This window comes from Mustela nigripes, chromosome 16, assembly GCF_022355385.1.
Source record: "Mustela nigripes isolate SB6536 chromosome 16, MUSNIG.SB6536, whole genome shotgun sequence".
Lineage (NCBI taxonomy): Eukaryota > Metazoa > Chordata > Mammalia > Carnivora > Mustelidae > Mustela > Mustela nigripes.
Window position 1 is genome coordinate 31,365,820 of NC_081572.1, and position 19,766 is coordinate 31,385,585.

Sequence of the window (19,766 nt, forward strand, 5' to 3'; positions counted from 1 at the left end):
ACTGGCTGGGCAGGTATGAGCATCCGGAGTACCTTTAAAAAAAAAATAGGTTTATGGTACATTGCGTTTTTCCCTGGCTTTAGCCTCAGCACGTAAACTGGGATTAGGAGGCAGGCTGCTTAAATCCCGGGGTCAGCCCTCATCCTGCTTCGGCTGCTCTCCATCTCGCTCTCCCGGACGCGTGCCTGCCGCACAGCAGACAGATGCTTTGGTCCCCTCTTCCGTCTTTGTGTGGGGACGGGAAGCTCGGGGGTCTTGTCTCGCTTAGTCCAGACCCGCTGGAGGATGTCACCACCACAGACAGGCAGGGATGGGGCCACTGGTGCTTTCCACGGATTCCCGGTTCTAGTGCTGGACGTTGTCAGCCGCATGGCATCCGGAGTCCCCCAGAGAAGGGTCCTTGCTCCCGGGGAGCCCACCCTCTAGTAGGAGCACAGCCTGGTAACACAGGTCTAAGCGTTTTGATCCATGGAGCAAGGAATCCAGACTAACACACTTAGAACCAGAAACGAAGATAATAAAAAGTAGAGTGGGGACCGGCTCACTCAAATAAATGGAGTCGCACTGGCCACCCCACCCATACATGCTCTGAGTCAGGGGAGAGGCTTATTGAGCTAGAAGTGTTCTCGCTCCCTAGCGAAGGCCTGAGATGGGGCTTGCAGGACATGGGAGCTCCTCGACGTTCCAGGCCATGGAGCTCCAGGGCCATCAGCTCAGAATGCCCCCATTTATTCCCCAAGGGATGCTCCTTGGGTCTGGCGTTGGCTTGAGGAGGCAGATTCCTTCCCACCTTGCTCTGTTGTTCATCGTGATGCCATTTCCTGGGGCGATGCCATCTGCCGGCCACAGGCTCTGCCCCGACCCCTTGTGTAAATGGAGGCAGCAGAGGGTGAAGCCCCTGACCCTTGAGCCTCAGCTGGCACCATCGGGTCTCCCCGCAGTCCATTCGGGGAGCTTGATTTTGGCAAGGACTGTCTGTGGGCACTCTGACTCCCTTCTGGGTCCTCTGGCTCTTTTTTTTTTTAAGGTTTTATTTATTTATTTGACAGACAGAGATCACAAGTAGGCAGAGAGGCAGGGAAGCAGTCTTCCTGCTGAGCAGAGAGCCTAATGCGGGGCTCGATCCCAGGACCCCGAGATCATGACCTGAGCCAAAGGCAGAGGCTTAACCCACTGAGCCACCCAGGCGCTTCTCCTCTGGCTCCTTCTGAAAAGCCAGCCCCACCCTGACGGCCGCCTGGGCTTCTCTGTCCCTCCAGACTTGGCGGCTCTTTCTTTAGAAGACCCTCCCACCACGTCCGCAACAAACTGTCTCCTCTTGCTAAGTTAGTGTCATTTATACTTCAAGTTTCCTGAGCCCCAGAGACCAGGAATGAATGATTGAAGACTACAGAGTGTCTGTGTGCGTCCTGTAGGGGGCTGTGCCCTGGAGCATTGTCACCAACCCAAGAGTGACTGTCTACCCTTCTCCTGACCTGCTCACTCAGGTGACAGTGACCGAGGACGGCTGTTAGCTCTTCATGTGTGCCAGAAGGCTACACGTGAGCGAACTTCTCTTAATGCTCCTAATGGCATTCTGACGTAGGTAACAACTTAGAGGTGAAGACACAGGCACAGAAAGGTTGAGAAACCTGCACAAGGTCACACAGCCAGTGAGTATTGGCGCCAGAATCTAACCCCTAATTAGAATCCCAGAGCTTTTGGCCTTTCCCTTTTGCCAAGGGGCATCTGTCTCAGCAGCCGCACTGGGATCCAGGTTATGGCACCTCAGTAGACACTGTTTGTGGGTACCTGCATCTTTGGCACAAGAAAGGACCTTGAGTCAGATGGGATTCTGCTAAAGACAGGACCACAGGTCCACCCCTCCATCGACTATTTGATTACAATTGGTAGTGTTGGGGGGGGGCGGGGGGATCCTTTTACTCTGGGAGCTCGAAGGAGTCCAGTCCCCTGGGCTCTCACAGCCTCTGAGCAGCCCCTGTGGTTCTCCTACAGCATGGTCAAGGGTAGGTTCCGGAGTGTCACAGAGCACCTGAGGTCTGCTGAGGCAATCCTGGCTATGGAAATTCCCATCACTCTCTCAAAAATCCCCAGCCCTGAGCTAAAGTGGGGGGAAAATTACAGATCTGAGCAGTTTGAGGAGCAATTTAATTAAAAACAAAAAGAAGTGTAAATGAATTAACCAAAAAATCTTCATGGGGCGTCCTCATTGGCAGAGGAGGACCGCAAGAGGAGATTAAGGCTTCCTTTTATTTATTAAGTTCCTTGTAATGGACCCCTTGGGCCTGATGGGGTAAGGCTTTCTCACAGTCTGGCTTGTGGCAAGCATTTGTCTTTGTTCATTTATACGGGGAAGGGCAGTAAATCTAGGAACGGGCTGCCGGCTTCTGTGCTCTTTAAAGTAACAGCACCTGACAGTTTCCAAGCAGCAAAGAGGTTTTTTCTGCTTCAGAAAGCAAAATATTGTATGAGTTGTGCAACACGTATAAATGATTTGAGGAATTAAGGGTGCAGCAAATAGTATAGTTTGCAGCCACGAACTAAAGACTTCATCAAATCACAAAGTTATCGAGCAGAGGGAAGCGGCTGGATGGGCCGGCGGGGCCCAGCCCAGGTGTGCTGTGCGGCCTGTCATCCCTGTTTAATTTCCTTTTTCCCTGGTCCCAATTTGAATTGCCAAAATATGTTAGATTGCAGCGCATTATTTCGTTTGCCGGCTTTGTAATTCCTCTTTACGTCAAATAGCTGAAACACATGTGGCACTAAAGCAAATTGACAGCTCTTGAAATGAGAAAGATCTTTATCCTTCAGAGTGTTGATGTAGAAATAAATGAAAGAAAAAAATGCTTGTTGGGTCTTGAAGCAGCTTGAATTGGTACTTTTTTTTTTCTTTTTGTTAAGGGTAGATGAGGGTTTTCACCCTCCCTTCTTTTTTACCCTTTAAGGAGCTGTACGGCTCAGGGATTAAGTGGGAGGGTTGGTTTTTCTGTCCATACTCATTTGCAGAGATCTGAGTTATCCCTTGGACGTTGGGAACGGGCCAGAAGGGGTCAGCGGCAGGAATGTGGGGTCCCCAGGTTCACCTCATGATGGGCGCACTTTGGAGATGTGGCGGGTCTCAGGAAAGCAAGTCAAAGGAATTTTTGGGTTTTCTGATGCTTATGAAAGTTACGCTTACACTATACTATGCTATCCTGCAGTCTTTAAGAGTACGGTACGTTATGTCCAAACAAACACCGTACATACCTCACTTAAAAAAATTACTTTTCTATTCAAAACATATAAATGATACAAATATGTAAAATGTACATAGTAAGTTAATAAGTTAAATGTGTTTAATAAATAAGTAAATGTATTTACCATTTAATGGGTAAATGAAATTTATAAAATATAAGAATATAATAATTAGAAGTACGAGCTAAGACATGCTCACCACCATCTGAGCTCCTGACGAGTCCTAGTCCACGGATCACAGATCTCACCCTAACAAATATGAGAATAATGGGAAAGTTTGAAATATCGTGAGAATTACCAAAACATCATGCAGACACACGAAATGAGCAAATGCTGTTGGGAAAACGGCACCAGTAGACTTGCTGTACACAGGGTTGCCACAAACCAATTTGTAAAAATCGTAATATCTACGAAGTGCAGTAAAGTGAACTGCCCGTAAGATGAGGTGTGCATGTAGTTGAAAAAAATCTAGCAGGACCTTAAAAAAAGGAAAGAAAGAAAATCTGTCAGACATCATGTTTACCTCATCCCAGACAGCGTGTCTGCTGACTAAAATGTCAGGTGTGCCCATTTTAGACAACGTACCCCAACTCACTCGGTCCCTGATCACCTCCTGCCGCCAACAGCTTCAGTTTACAGTTATGGGGAGTGTTGATAACTACATTCCCACAAAAACCCCAAGACCCATAATATCTGTGTTTCAAAAATGAAAGAGAGGCTCTTGATGGCTTAAAAAAAGAAACTTTGGAAACCACTAGACATGAGACTCTTTTCTGTCTGAAGTTTTTTCCTTTATCCTGCAAAATCTTTCTGAAACTCAATCAGGAAGCACTTAGAGTCCCCCCCCCCTCTTTAAAGATTTCATTTATTTATTTGTCAGAGAGCACAAGCAGGGGGAAGGCAGGTGAAGGGGGAGGGAGAAGCAGGTTCTCCACTGAGCAGGGAGCCTGATGCGAGGCTCGATTCCAGGACCCTGGGGTCATGACCTGAGCCAAAGGCTGACCCTCAATTGACTGAGCCGCCCAGGTGTCCCTGTACATTCATTTTTTTATTAGTTACTCTAGTAGGCGCTGCAGGTTTGCTGGGCACAGGGATGGTGATGAGACGGGGGCAGTGGGGACTGCCCGTACAGATGCCCATGTGACAAAATAATATTTCAGAGTCCTTTTTCCAGGGCTAAGTACAAGATACAGGTTAAGATCCATCTCCCTACGATAAGTATACCTTAATGTATGCCTACTTTATCCAAATGAAGAGAAATTAGGGCATCGTTATTTGCCTTATAAACTGATCTACTAGTGAATTTCTTGAAATAATGAGCCCCCTTGTGGTTTTTAAAAAATTATTATTATAAATTTTTATTTTTAAATAGTGTAGGACTCACAGAAAGTTATATTAAAAATAGTACAAAGAGCCCTTGTGCACCCTTCACACAGCTTCCCACGATGATAATATCTCCTGTAACCATAGCACATTGTTAAAACCAGGAAATGATGCTGGTACATCATCAGTTTTAATAGCCACTCCTGTGTGTGTGTGTGTGTGTGTGTGTGTGTGCGCGCACGCGCGCTGGGGTTGGGGGGCCGGGCCTGCGTGCGCACAGGCACAGTTCTTTGGAATTCCATTGCATGTGTGGATTGGAGTGACTGTCCCCATAATCAGGGTGCAGAAGTGTCCCATCACCATGAAGAAATTCCTGCACCCTAACCCTGGCAACCACCACTCTGTTCTCCATCCCTATAATTTTGTCATTTCGCAAACGTTACAGAAATGGAATCCCACGGTATGGAATAAGCCTTTGAGATTGACTTTTTTCAGTCAGCATAATTCCCTTGAGATCCATCCAAGCTGCGTCCCAGTCGCTTGTTTCTTTTTATTTCCAGGAGTTCTTCATTGTCACATGCACCACGGCTCGCTCTTCCGTTCCCCCTCGTTCTCTAAAATATGCTTTATTTGCAGACGACTCATTACAGCACAGTACATAAAGCAAGGTGCCCTTACGAGGGTAAACCTCACGCGTCTGTACTCATCTCTCTAAATCGGAGCTTGTGGTCGTCGGTGCAAAGTCTGTTTTCCCATTATGCAGTCCTCAACTGACGGAACTTTGTGGGGCACTGGTGTATGCTGCATATTGGCAATAGTAAAGGACAGTCATTTACCACTGACCGAGAGCTTTCTTATATATTACATGAACAATTTCTACTTTCCAAGCTAGGCAGAGGGTTAATAACGATCATCCCCCTTTTTACTGACAAGGAAACTGAGCTGCCCTGGAAAGCCTTGCCTGAGAATGTGCATAGGCGGAAACGGTGGGGGTGGGATTTGAACTCACGACTTGGGATGCCACACCAGGCTCCTTCTGCTCCACCACTCCAGCTCGGGCTGGGCTCCTCTCTGTTTGGGGGGTTTTCCAGCTCAGAGATTTTATGATCTTCTCTGAACGAGAAGTAACTTCACCAAGTAACTGAATCCTGTAGTCCTTTACCGCGCGTGAACTTTGTTCTTGGCGGCGCAGGTTCAGCCATGGTTGGAAGACACTTCGGGAACTTAAAAGTAATGAAGTAGGATTCCTTTAAAAACAGTATGTGGTGCAGACTTTCCTTAATTTGTTTATATTTCGTTAAGTCTTTGGGTCAGGGCTGGTCCTGGGGGTGACTTCAGGGACCCCGGGGGGGACCAAGGAGACGGGCTCTCAGGCCCCTCAGTGGGAAGGAGCAGCGGCTTCCTCAGATCCCGCAGCCCCCTTAGGAGGCTTTGGGGTGGGTGGTCCTTGGTGCTTTGGTTGAGGTGCCTGGTGCCATGCGGTTCACAGGACTCTGCCGCCTGCCGAAATTGGGCTTCAGATCAGAGGGAGCTGCTATTTCAGGCATCTGAGTGCCACTGCTCTGAATTCGGGCCTGAGCAGGCGGCCGAGGGGGCGGGGCAGGGCAGAGAAGCTCGAGCCTTTGAAGCTCCAAAAAGGGTTCAAAAGAGCCTTGGGGAAGGGATTCCTACACTGGGTGGGAAGTGGAGAGGTAACCTCTGGGTCGCTTCCAACTCCCAAGTCTGTGTTTCTGAGAGGGATGGAAGCTCCCCCCAGTTACCAACAGTCTCTGCGAGGCTGGCGGAATTTCTCAGAATCACAGGCTGGTAGAGAAGAAGGGCCTGAGCTTCAGGACCCCATAGCGACATCCTTGTGACCTCTGGCCCATCACCTCACCCTGCATCGGCTACAGTCAGGGAGAGAGGTGGGACTCTGGAATCTGCTGGTCCCATCTGCCTCCTGTGCCAATGGCAGGGGGCCGTGGGGGAGAGGAGACACTGTGGCATGGGCTGTCTCAAAGGCCAAGGGTCACTCTAAACCCACATTCTTTTCATCCATCCTCTGCAGCTCTGTGCTGGGCAGACCAGTAGAGCCTTAGGAGATAGTAGCTTAATGAATAAATGTGTCATCTTGGCAAACCTCTCCCTCTCCCTCATCCTCCATCCTTGCCGGCCATTCTGTTAAAGGGGACAGGCCGAGGGCCTCTGAAGCCCTGTCCTAGAGCGTCATGCACTCAGGTTTCCTGCCCAGACTCTGGCCTTTCCTGAGTACACACAGGCCCTCCGTCTCATCATCGAACCATGCCATTTACCCACCCTGTTTTCCAGGCAGAAAGGAAATGCACATGACCCAAGGGACTGAAAGCAGGTTTGGGACCTAGGCTTTCCTAGCCTGCAAAACTTCTTTTTCCCCTTCTTCCCAAGCGTACAGCTGCAGCTACGCTTGTCACCATTCGAGATTACATTGGCCACAGGAGATGTGGCTGATTTTTCCATTTGGTCCTGATGTTTATTTCATGCCCATCAATATCAGCCCATATTAGGACAGATGAGGTGGTTATTTACAGGCTGTGCATTTTCACACTTGGTAATTATAAACCCTTCCCCTGTTCGGTCAGAGTCGTGGAGATCTATTTTGGCAATTAGCAGTTTAGTATTTGTTTAATGGGAATGCAAGAGAGTGTTACGGCACATCAGTGCTCCACTAATGATTTGCCTGTCTCCTCTGGAGCTGGCAGGTTTGGGCCTTTTTCACGGTAGGTGAGGCCTGATGGGGAGAGGCTGGAGTGGGGAGACAGGAGCATTAGGCAGCCTGCCTGTCTCTCCCCTCCCCTCACAGTGCACACTTGCACGCACGCACAGCCCGTGCTGTAAACAGGCCGTGCATTTCCAGAGCGCAGCAACCGCCACTCGAAGGCACCTCTCACAAGAGGCCGTTAGGCCAGATGCCATTTCCGTGTGACAGCTGTCACGCCTGCCGGAACCAACTGCTTCTCCTTCAGCTCTCTCTTGGTATCCCTCTCCCACTGCCTCCCTTCCTTCGCCACCTCCTGTCTTGAGCCCTGGCTTGGATCCCCCCACGAGAGCCTCCTGCAACACCCTCCTCCAGGGTGGGTGCTTCACCTCCCCCCAAACGGAGCCCCCACCCCAACCACGATTCACACAGGCTCTTGATTGCCCTGCTCGATTTTGAGAGGGGGCCTCCTGGGACTGCTCTCCCAAGGACATGCTGGTTCTGTGAGTGGCTGTCCCTTGGTGTAGCCCGTTGGCAGAGGGAAAACACACAGACATGGGTGCGTGCGTGTGTGAGCACAGGGGGGTTAGTGCCCACCGAGCCGGCTCTGCAAGGAGGTAGCCGGGGGGTAGGGCAGTGACAGCGTCTGTCTTGATGGCAGCATCCAGCACGTTAGGGACTCCAGAGACTCACGGGGGCTGATCCCCAAACTAGGGTTCCAGGACCTCTCTGGAGGTCCACTTCCAGCTCTGCCACCAGCTTACTCAATGTGACCGTGGAACAGCCCGGTGATCTGTGGGCTTTTCTGCGTTTGCCCGCCTGAAAGGGAGAGGCCCCTCTTCGGTCTTTTCCCGCAGCGCACACCCCTCTTCCAAGGTCTTGTGAGGAAACACATGTCTGTCTTCCTGGTTCACCTCATCCGTTCTCTTAGTTTTCTGGTAGAGCTTTGAGGCGGTGTTTGTATGTTCTTCAGACGCCCGTGACACTACCCTGGGCCCTAGGGACTCAAAAGCTAGAACAGCATTAAAGGACACCAGCGGGAAGATGCAGGGATGCTTCTGGTTTCCATACTGGTTACTGCTGGTGTGATCCTCGGCAGGTCACCTAAGCATGACTTCCTCAGCTGCGTAATGGGTGTGATAATATCTCCTTCTGAGCTATTTTGATAATTAAATGAGCTTTGCCTTTGCCTGTGAAGCGCCATTAATGGTAGCTATTACAATAATCGTTGTTTCTTGGGGGACGGTGGAAGAGAGGCATTTCGGAACCTAGCGTCCGTGGTTAGCTTGTGCCGTGAGAACCTCTGAGCAGGAGGCTTTGCCTTCAGGTAAAGAAAATGCCTAGCGCCCAGGAGGGAGCTGCTGAGAGAACCCACACTCTTCTGTTCCCAGGGGCAAGTGTCCGTTTGTTAAATTCGTAACTGCTGTCAGATCCACATTGGGGTGTGTTTCGTTTGCTAATAAGTGGGAAAATGGACTGAGCCCACAAGAATAGAAAGAAGTGCAAGGGCTGGTAAAGAAGAGTCTTGCCAATGGGGATGGAAATTTCTGGCCATACTTGGGAATCCTCTAGGAAGAGTTGAGGAAATGTACTTAAGGCACTGAACTGGGTACCAGTAAAACAATGGTTGAAATGGCAAATGTTATGTTTTGTGTATTTGACTCCAAAAAAAAAGTTTAGATGACTTACCAGCAGACTCTTTCTCTTGTTAGTCAGTTAAAAGGGTAGGCATGAGTTAAACTGTTTCAGGAGAATGCAACGTAGAATTTTTGGACCCTTGGAATGAAGGGAAACGAGCAGAGGGGCTGCGGATACAAAGCCCCGAGTTGCTCGATGGCAGCAGTCCCAGCGGGGGAAGATGCACAGAGGTCCGGGGGGGCCGTGGCCGAGAAGCCTGCATGTCTGCAGCAAGGTGGTGACAAGAATCTGAGAGGGGCAGGTAGGCAGAGGCCTGGTGTGCTTGAGACTTCTGAGCCCCGCAGCTGAGTCCTGGGCCCAGCCCCCGGTAGCTTGGGGACAGCCAGGGAAACAGGGATGCGTACTAGTCCCTATTTCCAGGGATTGTTGTGAAGACCAAAGCAGTAAGAGTGTTGCTGGAAATCTTGGTGACGATGGGAGAGGAGCACTGGTGTCATTAGTTTTTCTCAAGCCCTCTTTTCTGTTTTTGGCTAAGCCGAGCTGCTTCTAGGATGGAGCTCTGACTCTCTTGTCCTAAGACCAAGACAAAGCAGGGAGAGCTCCCCAAAAGTAGCCTGTGACAAAGGAGCAGCCCGCCCTGGGCTTTTCTGGCAGAGGGTAGACGTCCAATCTACAGGCAGCTCAAGCCCTATTTGGTGCCCCTTTTTCTTGAGGTTTATTTCTGGGATCCCTCCGCCCCTTCCACCTCTGCTGCCAGCTTGCTCTGTGACTGACTGACTCACACACACACACACACACACACACACACACACACACACCCCTCAGCTGTCTTTAGCCATTCAGCTTTTGCTGCCCCTGACCCCTAGGGAGCTTTGAACACTCCTCTGCCAGGCTCCCCCTTCCAGAGTTCCAGCTGAACAGGTCGGGCTGTGGCCTCAGCAGCCCGGGCTTTAAAAGTTCTTCAGGTGATCCTGGGGATCAGTCGAAGTTAAAAAATCAGCATAAACTAATGGGATCCTCCAGCCTGCTTCCTCTTCCTCTTCCCACCTTTCTTTTGGGCAGTGATTAAAGGCAGACCAGCCTCCCTCTTGGCAAGGCTGTGGAGCATACCGAAAAGTCTCATTGCAATAAACGGAGATGCCACGGCCGAGCTTGGGGACAGGAGCAGCTTCTGTCCGGCAGGCTGGAGGGGAAGGAGAGAGCATTTCCACCCCATGTCTTGAAACGGTCCTGGGTAGGGCAGCCTCGGTCTCCAGCTCCTCTGTCCTGTGCAGTCCCGACTCCTCCATGAGCCTCCACTCTTGTGACTTTAGTGCCTTGAGTTTATAGAGCATAATAAGGTCCGTTAAGCCCTACGCACTACAGTATCACGGTATCGCATTTATGGGCGTTTATTTAAACTAACTCTTGAAGTGTTTGAGGGGGAGCAGGAAGCGAAATTCAAGGGCATTTGTTCTGGGGGAGTATGAAGAGCTGGGTTTCTTTTTTTTCCCTTTCCTCTCCCTCCTGTGTCTGACCAGATAATTTAAGGATCATTTGAAGTGCTATTTCCTGCTTTATTCTTGTTATGTATGGCATGTGGGTGTACGTATTTGGATCCCAAGAGGAGTGGGAAGTTTCTCAGCGTGTGTTGGCCACAGCAAAGCTCTGGAACATCCTGACCAAACAGAGTTTGTGAAAGACCAGTGGCGAATTTGATGCTTGTAGATGTTGTCCTGGCAGGCTCTGTGGTCTCTGTTAGTGGTCTGGGCTTAGTCTTCACCAGTAGAGCTTAGGTGGCCATCTCATCGTTTCCTCCTTTTACAGACGAGAAACTAAGGACAGAGAAGGGAGGTGGCTTGTCCTCCGTAAGATCCCAGTGGAGCTGGATTAGAACCTGGATCCTACCCGTACTCTGTGCAACGCTGCCTGCCGCACTCCACTGCCTCCCAGCTCCTGTGGAGTTAGTACCAGTAACTCAGTTCCCTGTAGATTCCTCCTGGGGACAAGTTCTCTGTGTCCCCAAATCATCATCACTCCCCTGCTGTGTCCTTGGGGAGCCGGAACTGCAGGCAGAAGAAACAGCGGTCTGAGGGCACACTCTGGGCTCCCAATTTTCAGCCAATGGAGTTGACCAACCGAATTTTTGACCTCTCTTTCTAGGAGCTTCTTTGCTTTGTGACCTGAAAGGTTTCCTCCTCAGGCATCACATGAGTTGGGCTGGCTGAAATCCCACCTCTGGATAGGGTCAGTACCAAATGGCTACTTCTAAATTCACCCAGCAAGAATGCCTGGCTCACAATGAACCTTTTGACTCATTATAAAGAGGGTTCGCTCATTCATTAAATGAATTAGGATTAGAGAGGCATCACCCACTGGCTTGAGTGCTAATTACTGCCGATTTTCATGGTGCTCACTTAGTGAGGAACATGTTGCCAATTTCTCCTGGCGCTCCTAGGATCCCTGTCTCCAACCTGGCTGCTGGGGTGAGATTTCGAAGCAGTCCTTCCCACAATAATACCTGTAGTCCACTCGAAGTCTGTATCTTGACAGTTTCAGGCTCAGCCCATGTCCCACATTTTACCTGGTTCCAATTCTTTTCTTGCTTTTGTTCATTGTCTAGTATTCTTTGAGACTGCTGAGTATCTTCCAGTAGATTAAAATCTTTAAAAACAAAACAAAACACAGGGATCATGTACAAGTTACCTATTGCCACAAGAATGCTGTGTAACAAACAACCACAAAACCTCAGCGGCAGACAATAGCTGTTTATTTCACCTGTGTTGAGTCCGCTGGGAGTGGTTCTGGTGATCTTGGCTGGGCTCACTGGCGTGTTTTGGGATTGACTAACTATCTGCTCATCTAGGCTATCCTCGGCTGCGGCAGCAGAGGGGACTTGGCCCAGCTCCACATGCCTGTCATCCTCTAGCTGGCTAGCCTGGGCATGCCCAATCTTGGTGATGGCAGAAGTATAAGAGAAAACAAGCAGAAACACAAAAACCCTCTTAAGGGCTGACCCAAAACAGGCATGCCTCCCTCATTTTGTTGACCATGAGAAGTCAAGTTCGGATACATAGGTTGGAGAGACAGACTCTGCCTCTTTGGGCAGAGGACCCGCAAAATTACAGAATAAAGGGTGTGGGGCCATTATTGCCAGCAGTCTACCAGGGATTGGTATAACATGCCTCTTATTTGTACTTAGGCTGATTCTCTGCAAATAGTGAATGCTCAGTAAATATATATCACATGAAAGTAAATAAAGTTAACATTAGCTCAGTTTTCTAATCAAGATCAAGTTGACTGGATGGCGTAGATCATAGCTGGAGTTTATCTGTTAGAAAGAAAGTTTCTGTCACCCTGGTAGCATCCACATTTTTCTTACACTGGCTGCAGGGACAGCTCAGTTGTCACGAAGATGTCCCTCTTCTTGTCATCTTGTGCATCATAGGTTCTACTGTCATTATTTTCAGGGTCTTAGGATATAAATGGATGAGAGACAGGGACAAAGAAGGGAGGACTTTTGCCACGCCAAAGTGTGTCAGCTGCTTCTGGAGGAGAAATTTGAGTTCATGTACTGAGAGCACTGATGTGTGCAAAAAGAGCAAGAAGCAGCCATGTCCAGTGCCTCCAACCTTTGTTCTCATAGAAAGTGGGGGCCCCAGGCCGGCTGCTGCATAAGTGCTCCCCAGGAGCTCTTTGGAAATGTCAGTACCATAACCTCAGACGCTATAGGGGTGAGGTCTAGGAGACTCGGACAAGCCAGGTGGTTCTGACGTGGATAAAGTTTGAGAAGCCCTGCCCCCATCCCCATGGGCCAGAGAGGCTGATGGCGTAGCTTTGTGACTCTCAGATGGGCTGTGTGCATGGTACACACCTCTGAGGAGGGTACAGTACGGTCTGAACCCGGCGATAGGCAGAAACACATATTCAGGACTCACTGGTGCTGACGCACACAAGAGGGCATCCCCAACCATCTTATTTCAAAGTTACTTTACCTTGCCTTTTCATTCACCGGGATGTACCACTAAGATGCCAGGTGGTGTTTGAACCCGCCCTAAGTTATTAAAAGGTATGTTTCTCAAAGTTGGAGTGGGCTCCTTCTCTCAAAACAGACTGAGTGCATGCCAGGATGTGAGACAAAGTATGATGAGGTTCAGATATCTCCTCTCCTTCTTGATGCCTCCAGGGACACCCCCGCGCCAAGACCGCTAGATGGACCCCCGCCTCTGGTACAAGAAAGTACATAAGCCTGGGAAGGGGCACTGTCAACACAAAATAAATACCAGTGCTGGTCTTGAGGAGACATCTAACAAGAGTTAATGGTGTTTCCTACTTGAGGTCAGAAAAATCCTTCTGTCCAGCCCCCAACTCTTTGTGTCCTACCTAGCATCCCCAAATGAGGTCTGGGGTTCACATTGAACTTGATGACTCCGAACAGCCAACCAATCTACCTGGGTGTGTGTGTGTGTGTGAGAGAGAGAGAGAGACAGACAGACAGACAGACACAGTCATCAGTCTGCTCTCCCTAGGATTAAATGTGGGTTACCTTGACTGCTCCTCGCTCCCCCCATGCTGTAGACAGGCTGCTTCTGTTTGATTCACAGGGAACCGTGAGAAACAGCCCCGTATGCGAGGCCGTGTTTTTCATTCTATTCAGTCTTTGTATATTCAAATTCTCCCAGTTTCAGCTCTTGCTGTTCTGCCAGATTTCCATTGCATTGATGGCTTCTCTGAATTAATAAGTGTTTTGCAATCGCAGAAAAGTTTTTCTCCACCAACCCCCTCCCCGCCCACCCCAGCACCGGTCTTATCCATATTGATTTTTTTTTTTCTTTCTCTTTCCTCTCTAGCTATTTCTCAGATGTTTTATTTTGTAAAGTGTTAATAGAATTTTTCTTTTGCCCTGACATTTTATCTATTCAGGAGGTCTCTGCGAGTCCCATTGTGCGACTGGACTGGAGAGGAAAGAGCTCTATTCTTGACGACAATGGTTGCCCTAAAAAACATACACAGATCCTCCCCCTCACTCCCCAGGATGGAACGAATGTTGGGAGTGTAGCTGCAAAAAACATCCAAACTTTGGAAGGAAAAGACGGAGCCAATTACACCCTCTTGAGGGGTGGGGGTGGGGGGGAGCATTGAATATACTTTTTTTTTTTTTTTTTAATTCAAAATATTTATTTCCTAAGGAGATCTGGGTTTCAATACCAAAACATGGCCAACACAGAAGGGAGGCTGTTTTCCTTACTGTTAGGCATTTTTAAATAAGCACTTGGCAAACGTCTTAGAAAATGTGGAGATGGGTGTGAAACAGATGTCACGTTTACCTGTGCGACACGCACCCACCCACACCGCAGGCATTGGAATTCTTATCGAGGCCCTGGGGTCTGAGTGTGCGGGACCATATGCTCAAGTGTGACTGCTCTGTGTGCAAACAAACTAGTTGATCTTCTGCTGGTTTTGCTTGAGTGGTGCACGCAGGCGGCTGTGGTGTGTGTGGCCTCTGCAGGTGCCTGGGCGGGGGCGGGGGTGGGGAACCATGGAGCCTGCCTGGCTGCAGAAGGGTCTGGTGAAGGCACCCCATCTCCACCCTACCTCCTCCCCTCAGCCTGGTACCCGGCCAAGAGAGAGGAGCTCCCTGCTGGCGAAGCAGTCACCATGCAAGGCCATTTTCCTCCCAGTCACTGACTTTAGAAATGGGGACCAGAAGGGGAAGGCCCCGGGAGCCTGTTTGTTCAGACTCGGTTGCTTAGCAACCGGGGGGGGGGCCTGACTCCAGAAGGGATTTTTTAAGCTAGGCCAGTCCCTAGGTTTGCGTCTGGCTTGCCTACCCCCTCTTCCGTTCTTACCTTGACTTTGCTTTCCCCCTGTTCTATTTGATAGCATCTAGAAAAATAGATTTGATTTGTCTGGAGGCAGCATTTTAAACCTGGTTTTATTGCCTTTGCCCAGTGTCTTCCCCTCCATCAGAGATTGTAGTCTGGGAGGAGTGAAGAATGAATAGCCTATGATTCCATTTCTCAGCTGGCTTCGCGCAAGCCCCCAAACTCATTTTTGTGAACCTTTGAGCTCCAATGAACAGTGCTCAGTCCCTCCCAACCACAGGGTGTGCGCGTGCACACACACACACACACACACAGACCACTGAAATTGCTCCAAGCTCAGAGCCCTTTGGCTAGCGGCTTTGTCCAGGACCACATGGGTTGAGTTGTAGTTTTATCCACAATCTTGGGCACAGAATGAATGAAGAGACCCGGCTCTCATCTGGCCAAACCGAGTACCATCCCCAGATGAGTAGCTGACTGGCTGGGACAATACCTGTACTAAAGATGGGTATTCTGTTGAAGAATAAAGAATTGGATCCTAAGTACAAGGAGTGGAATTCAAAGCCAACTCAGGTTCAGTAATAGTGACGTTCTTGAGATCTGCCTAGAAATTGAATGTAGGTCCTGAAATCTTATTGCTAGAAATATCCAGAAGGGTTGCAGGATGCCTAGAAAGACTGAGGGAGAAAGAGGAAGAGAGATGGAGGATGACTTTGGTGCTTTCTCCTCTTTGATCTGTTTGCAAAGGTCCTAGCAGGAGTGCGGTATTCTTCTGAGGGAGCCCTAACCAAGGACCACAGACTGGATGGTCAAACAACAGGAATTTATTTGTTCGCTCTTGTGGACACTGTGAGTCCAAGATGAGCAGGGTTGGTTTCTTCTGAACTCTGTCTCCTTCGTTTGCAGCCACCTTCTCCCTGTCTCCTCACATGGTCTTCCCTCTATACCTGACCGGATCCAGAGTCCCTCTGTGTATAAGGACCCCAGTCAGAACTGGATCAGGGCCCATTCTAGTGACCTCATTTTAACTCCGTAACCTCTTTAAAGATCCTATTTCCAAATACAATCACATTCTGAGATACTAGGGATTAAGACTCCAACATCCAAGTTTGAGGGGTGGTGGGCACAGTTCAGCCCATAGCAATCAAGACATTAAATTTCCATTGTGTAGAACTGGAAAAAGTTTAAATATCCACAGAAGGATAACCAAGTAAGTAATAGTATGCAGCAGTCCATCGTATTCACAATAGCTCACACCCGCCAGGATGACTACTATCAAAAAAAAAAAACCCGAAAATAACAAGTGTTGGCCAGGATGTGGAGAAATCGGAAACTTTGTGCACTCTGGGTGGGAATGTAAACGGTGCAGCCACTGTGGAAAACAGAACGGCAGTTCCTCCAAAAATTAAAAGTAGAGTTATCATGTGATCTAGCAGTCTCATACACAAAAGAATCGAAAACAGGGACGCAAGGAGATATGTGCACTTTCATGTTTATTCACCACAGCTCAAACTGTGTATCCGCCGCCGGATGAATGAGTAAGCGAAACGTGGTCTATACGTGCAGTGGAATATGGATGAACCTTGAGGACATGATGCTGAGTAGAACAAGCTGGTCACAGAAAGACAGACACTGTGTGATTCTACTTCTATGAAATCCCATAGGCCCCCTTCCCCCCATTCATGGCTTCAGTTTCCCGTGGTCCACCGCGGTCCTAATGCTGGTGACCCTCCTCCTTCCGGTGGATTCTCAGACGGCCTATAGCAGCCAAAGGCTGCATCACTTCCCTGAGTCATTCACCTCACGTCTTCTCATCACTTAAGCATTTTATCATCTCTCTTCGTCAGTAACGTTACAACCAGATATGTGGGGAAGACCACATTCACATAATTTGTATTACAGCAGATTGTTGTAACTATTCTGTTTTATTATGCCTTGCTACTGTCAAATCTCCTACTGTGCCCAGTTTGCAAATTAAACTTTAGCATAGGTGTGTGTGTCCAAGAAGGAACAGGGTGTGTCTCGGGTTGAGTACTCTCCGCAATTTCAGGCAACCATGGGGGGTCTTGGAATGTCTGCCCTGGGGGATGGGGAGACCTCAGTCACAGTCATAGAGACAGCAGATGGGATGGTGGGTGCCGGGGACTGGGGGGGTGAAGGGGATGGGGGAGTATTATTTTTGATAGGGTAGAGTTTCAGTTGTACGAGATGAAAAGGGTTCCAGACATGAATGGTGGGATGGTAGTTGAACACTGTGAATGTACTTAGGACCGCTGAACTATACAGGAAAGAACAGGGAGGGTGGCAATTTTTATGTTAAGTGTTTTTAGCCATAATTTAAAATTTTTTTTAATTATGTTTTTAACCATAGTTTAAAATAGGGGGAAAAAAACAGACTATATATATATATATATATGGAGAAATCGGATATAAATGTAAAATATAAAATATATTTATAAATATAAAATATAAATAAATATAAAATATAAATATAATATATGTGTTATATATATAATATTCATGACATCGTCATTTGGGAATTATTTGCAGTATTGTAGTATTTTTTTTTTTAATAATTTTATTTATTCATGAGAGACAGAGAGAGAGAGAGGGAGGCAGAGGGAGAAGCAGGCTCCCTGTAGTGCAGGGATCCCAATGCAGGACGTGATTCCAGGACTCTGGGATCATGACCTGAGCCAAAGGCAGACGCTTAACAGACTGAGCCACCCGGGTGCCCCTGCAGTATTGTAATATATAAAAAGGGGGGGGGGAATTCCAGATACAATATGATTTAAGCTATATTAAAATAGGCATAAGGTTTTTTTCTTTTTTAAGGCCAAAACTAAAGGGAAGTATATCAGTTGTTAACTGCAGTTGTTCTAGGCAGAAAGACGGTGATTTTTTTTTCTTTGTTTTCAAATAAATTTTCATGAGTACCCATGACTTTGACCATAGAAACCACCCTCCCCCAGCAGCCTATAGCATTTCGTATATCTCTTCAAAATTCCTAAAGCAGCCTCCCTTTGGTTTGTTTTGCAGGTGGAGGACGCAATGCTGATGTTTGATAAGACGACCAACAGGCACAGAGGTAAGAGCCCCTGCAGAAGAAGGTGGCCCCTTCTGCTGGTTATCTGCGCAGCTGTTGAACATCTGTATTCATCATGGGGGATCACCACAGCACAAAGAGTCCAGACCCTCTGACAGTTAAAAAATCAGCCACGCCCAACCCATGTTCTGATGTCCCTTTCTGATCCTGGCTTTCTTAGTCTTAGCTTGAGCACTCAGCGATCCAAGTGGAAATTATTCATGGCAATTACTCAGCTGACCTTTCAGTTTGCATTGAAGGAGGTGGTTTAGAAGCACACTGTCAGTCTGAAGAGCGAGAAAAGAAAAAAAATAATGCCCTTGTTGTAGGTTTATTCGATGTGTATGGGGCTTGTAGACTCGGCAGCACCTGTGTACACGTCTGGAATGTTTAGAAGGCTCCACACTTACTCCTTTTTTCTCCTGTGTTCTTCCTGTCCTACCCACCTATTTTAGAAAATAGGTCTCAACTTGGGGGTCTGTGAACCCCTGAAATGATGCACAAAATGTATTAAGTTTGTGCTGTCCTTGGGAGACATTCTCGCTTTGAACAGATTGTCGGAGGGGTTTCTGACCTCCATACCTCCCCTCCCCAAGAAAGGAACATGTTGAAATTATTGCTTTAAACAGAAAATTGGACGAATCTAGAAAATCCTCCCAGAGGTAGTAGAGTCCAAGGTGAAGACTTGGCGTTCCATCTCCTGTTCTCCGGAAGCTCCTGGTTTCTGGGGCTCCTATGAACCGGGTGCTAATGAGCAGAGCCTCGAAAGGGAGGAGGTAGGAAGCAGCGTTCTTGAGAGGAGCCAGAGTGAGCGGTATTTCCTTGCCACTTGGATTGCATTTAGATGTTTCTTGTGTTGTTTACATTCTTGCTGTCACCTGTGATTAGAAGCAGTTACCGAGCTCTGACTATATGTCTCTCCTGGTGGGAGCAGGCAGGCTGAGCGAAAGAGGAAGGCGGTGGGGGGAGAAGGAGGAGGGGCTGTCCTGAGTGTGTCTGGCCGTCTGGCTTCCTGGGCATCCATCAACAGCGTCCTCTGAGGGGAGAATGGAAAGCTGGGTGGGAAACTGGAGCATCGACTGTGTACGGGTGTTGGGAAAGGATGGGGAGGGTAGAGGATGAGGAGTAAGGCAAGGAGAGGGAAGAAAAGAAGAGCTTACAGGGGTAATGATTGCTTTGTCTAATGAGTGGCTCAGCACCCTGAGATCCAGAGAGCAAAGGGAGGGGGTGGGCAGAGAGGGTCAGTTCCCGATTATTCTCCGCCATCTCCGCCATCATCCTTATGGGGGGCGGGGGCTGTCCCAGCCCTGCTTCCCTGCGCATTATCTGATCTAATCTTCACAGCAGCCCCGCGACTTCCGGAGAATCCCTTAACGTCTTTATCTTGTGGCTCTCAGTTTATGCATCTGTGACAGGGGGATAAGAGGCGTACTTCCCGTAAGGTTGTTCGGAGGTCTAGTGCCCGCCCACGGCAGCGGCTCCTGGGTTTAGCTCTTATCATTATTGTTTTCAGTGTCTTGGCAATGTTGGGCCTGAGGTGATGGAAGCTTCGAGGGGGTAAGGGACACCCCCCAGGTCAGAGCAGGGGCTCATCCCTAGGACTGCTGTGTTCAAATTCCACTCCTCTGTGGTCTCCACGTGGGGACAGACTTATTAAGAAGAGTGTTTTCAAAAAAAAAAAAAAGGTATGTTTTCATCTACTTATTATCAGGGTGGGCGAGGCCCCTCTGAGTGCGGCTGTGGTGGTCAGTGCTGGAATTCCTGTTCCCAGAAGATTCCCCAGTGGCCTTGTGGCAGCAGCCTTTATCGCTCTTTTTTTGAATATCCACCGATAAAGGGCTTTCTGATCCGCTCCAGGTCAGGCCCTGTGTTGGGAGGGGCTGAGAAGTTATCTCAAGCAGTCCTCACGGCAGTGCCTGGAAGGAGGCGTGTCATCCCATTTCCCCCCCCCCCCCCCCCCCCCCCCCCC

General features: G+C 48.8%; 1 protein-coding gene across 9 annotated transcripts in view; it reads left to right on the forward strand.

The window, feature by feature from the left end:
- Nucleotides 1-19,766, forward strand: part of MSI2 (musashi RNA binding protein 2) — a 386,853-nt gene that overhangs the window by 229,191 nt on the left and 137,896 nt on the right. For all 9 annotated transcript variants that reach the window (XM_059379319.1, XM_059379320.1, XM_059379315.1 and 6 more), the window contains exon 7: nt 17,752-17,800. In XM_059379319.1, coding sequence (XP_059235302.1) covers nt 17,752-17,800 — 49 coding nt within the window. The remainder of the gene's footprint in view (nt 1-17,751; nt 17,801-19,766) is intronic.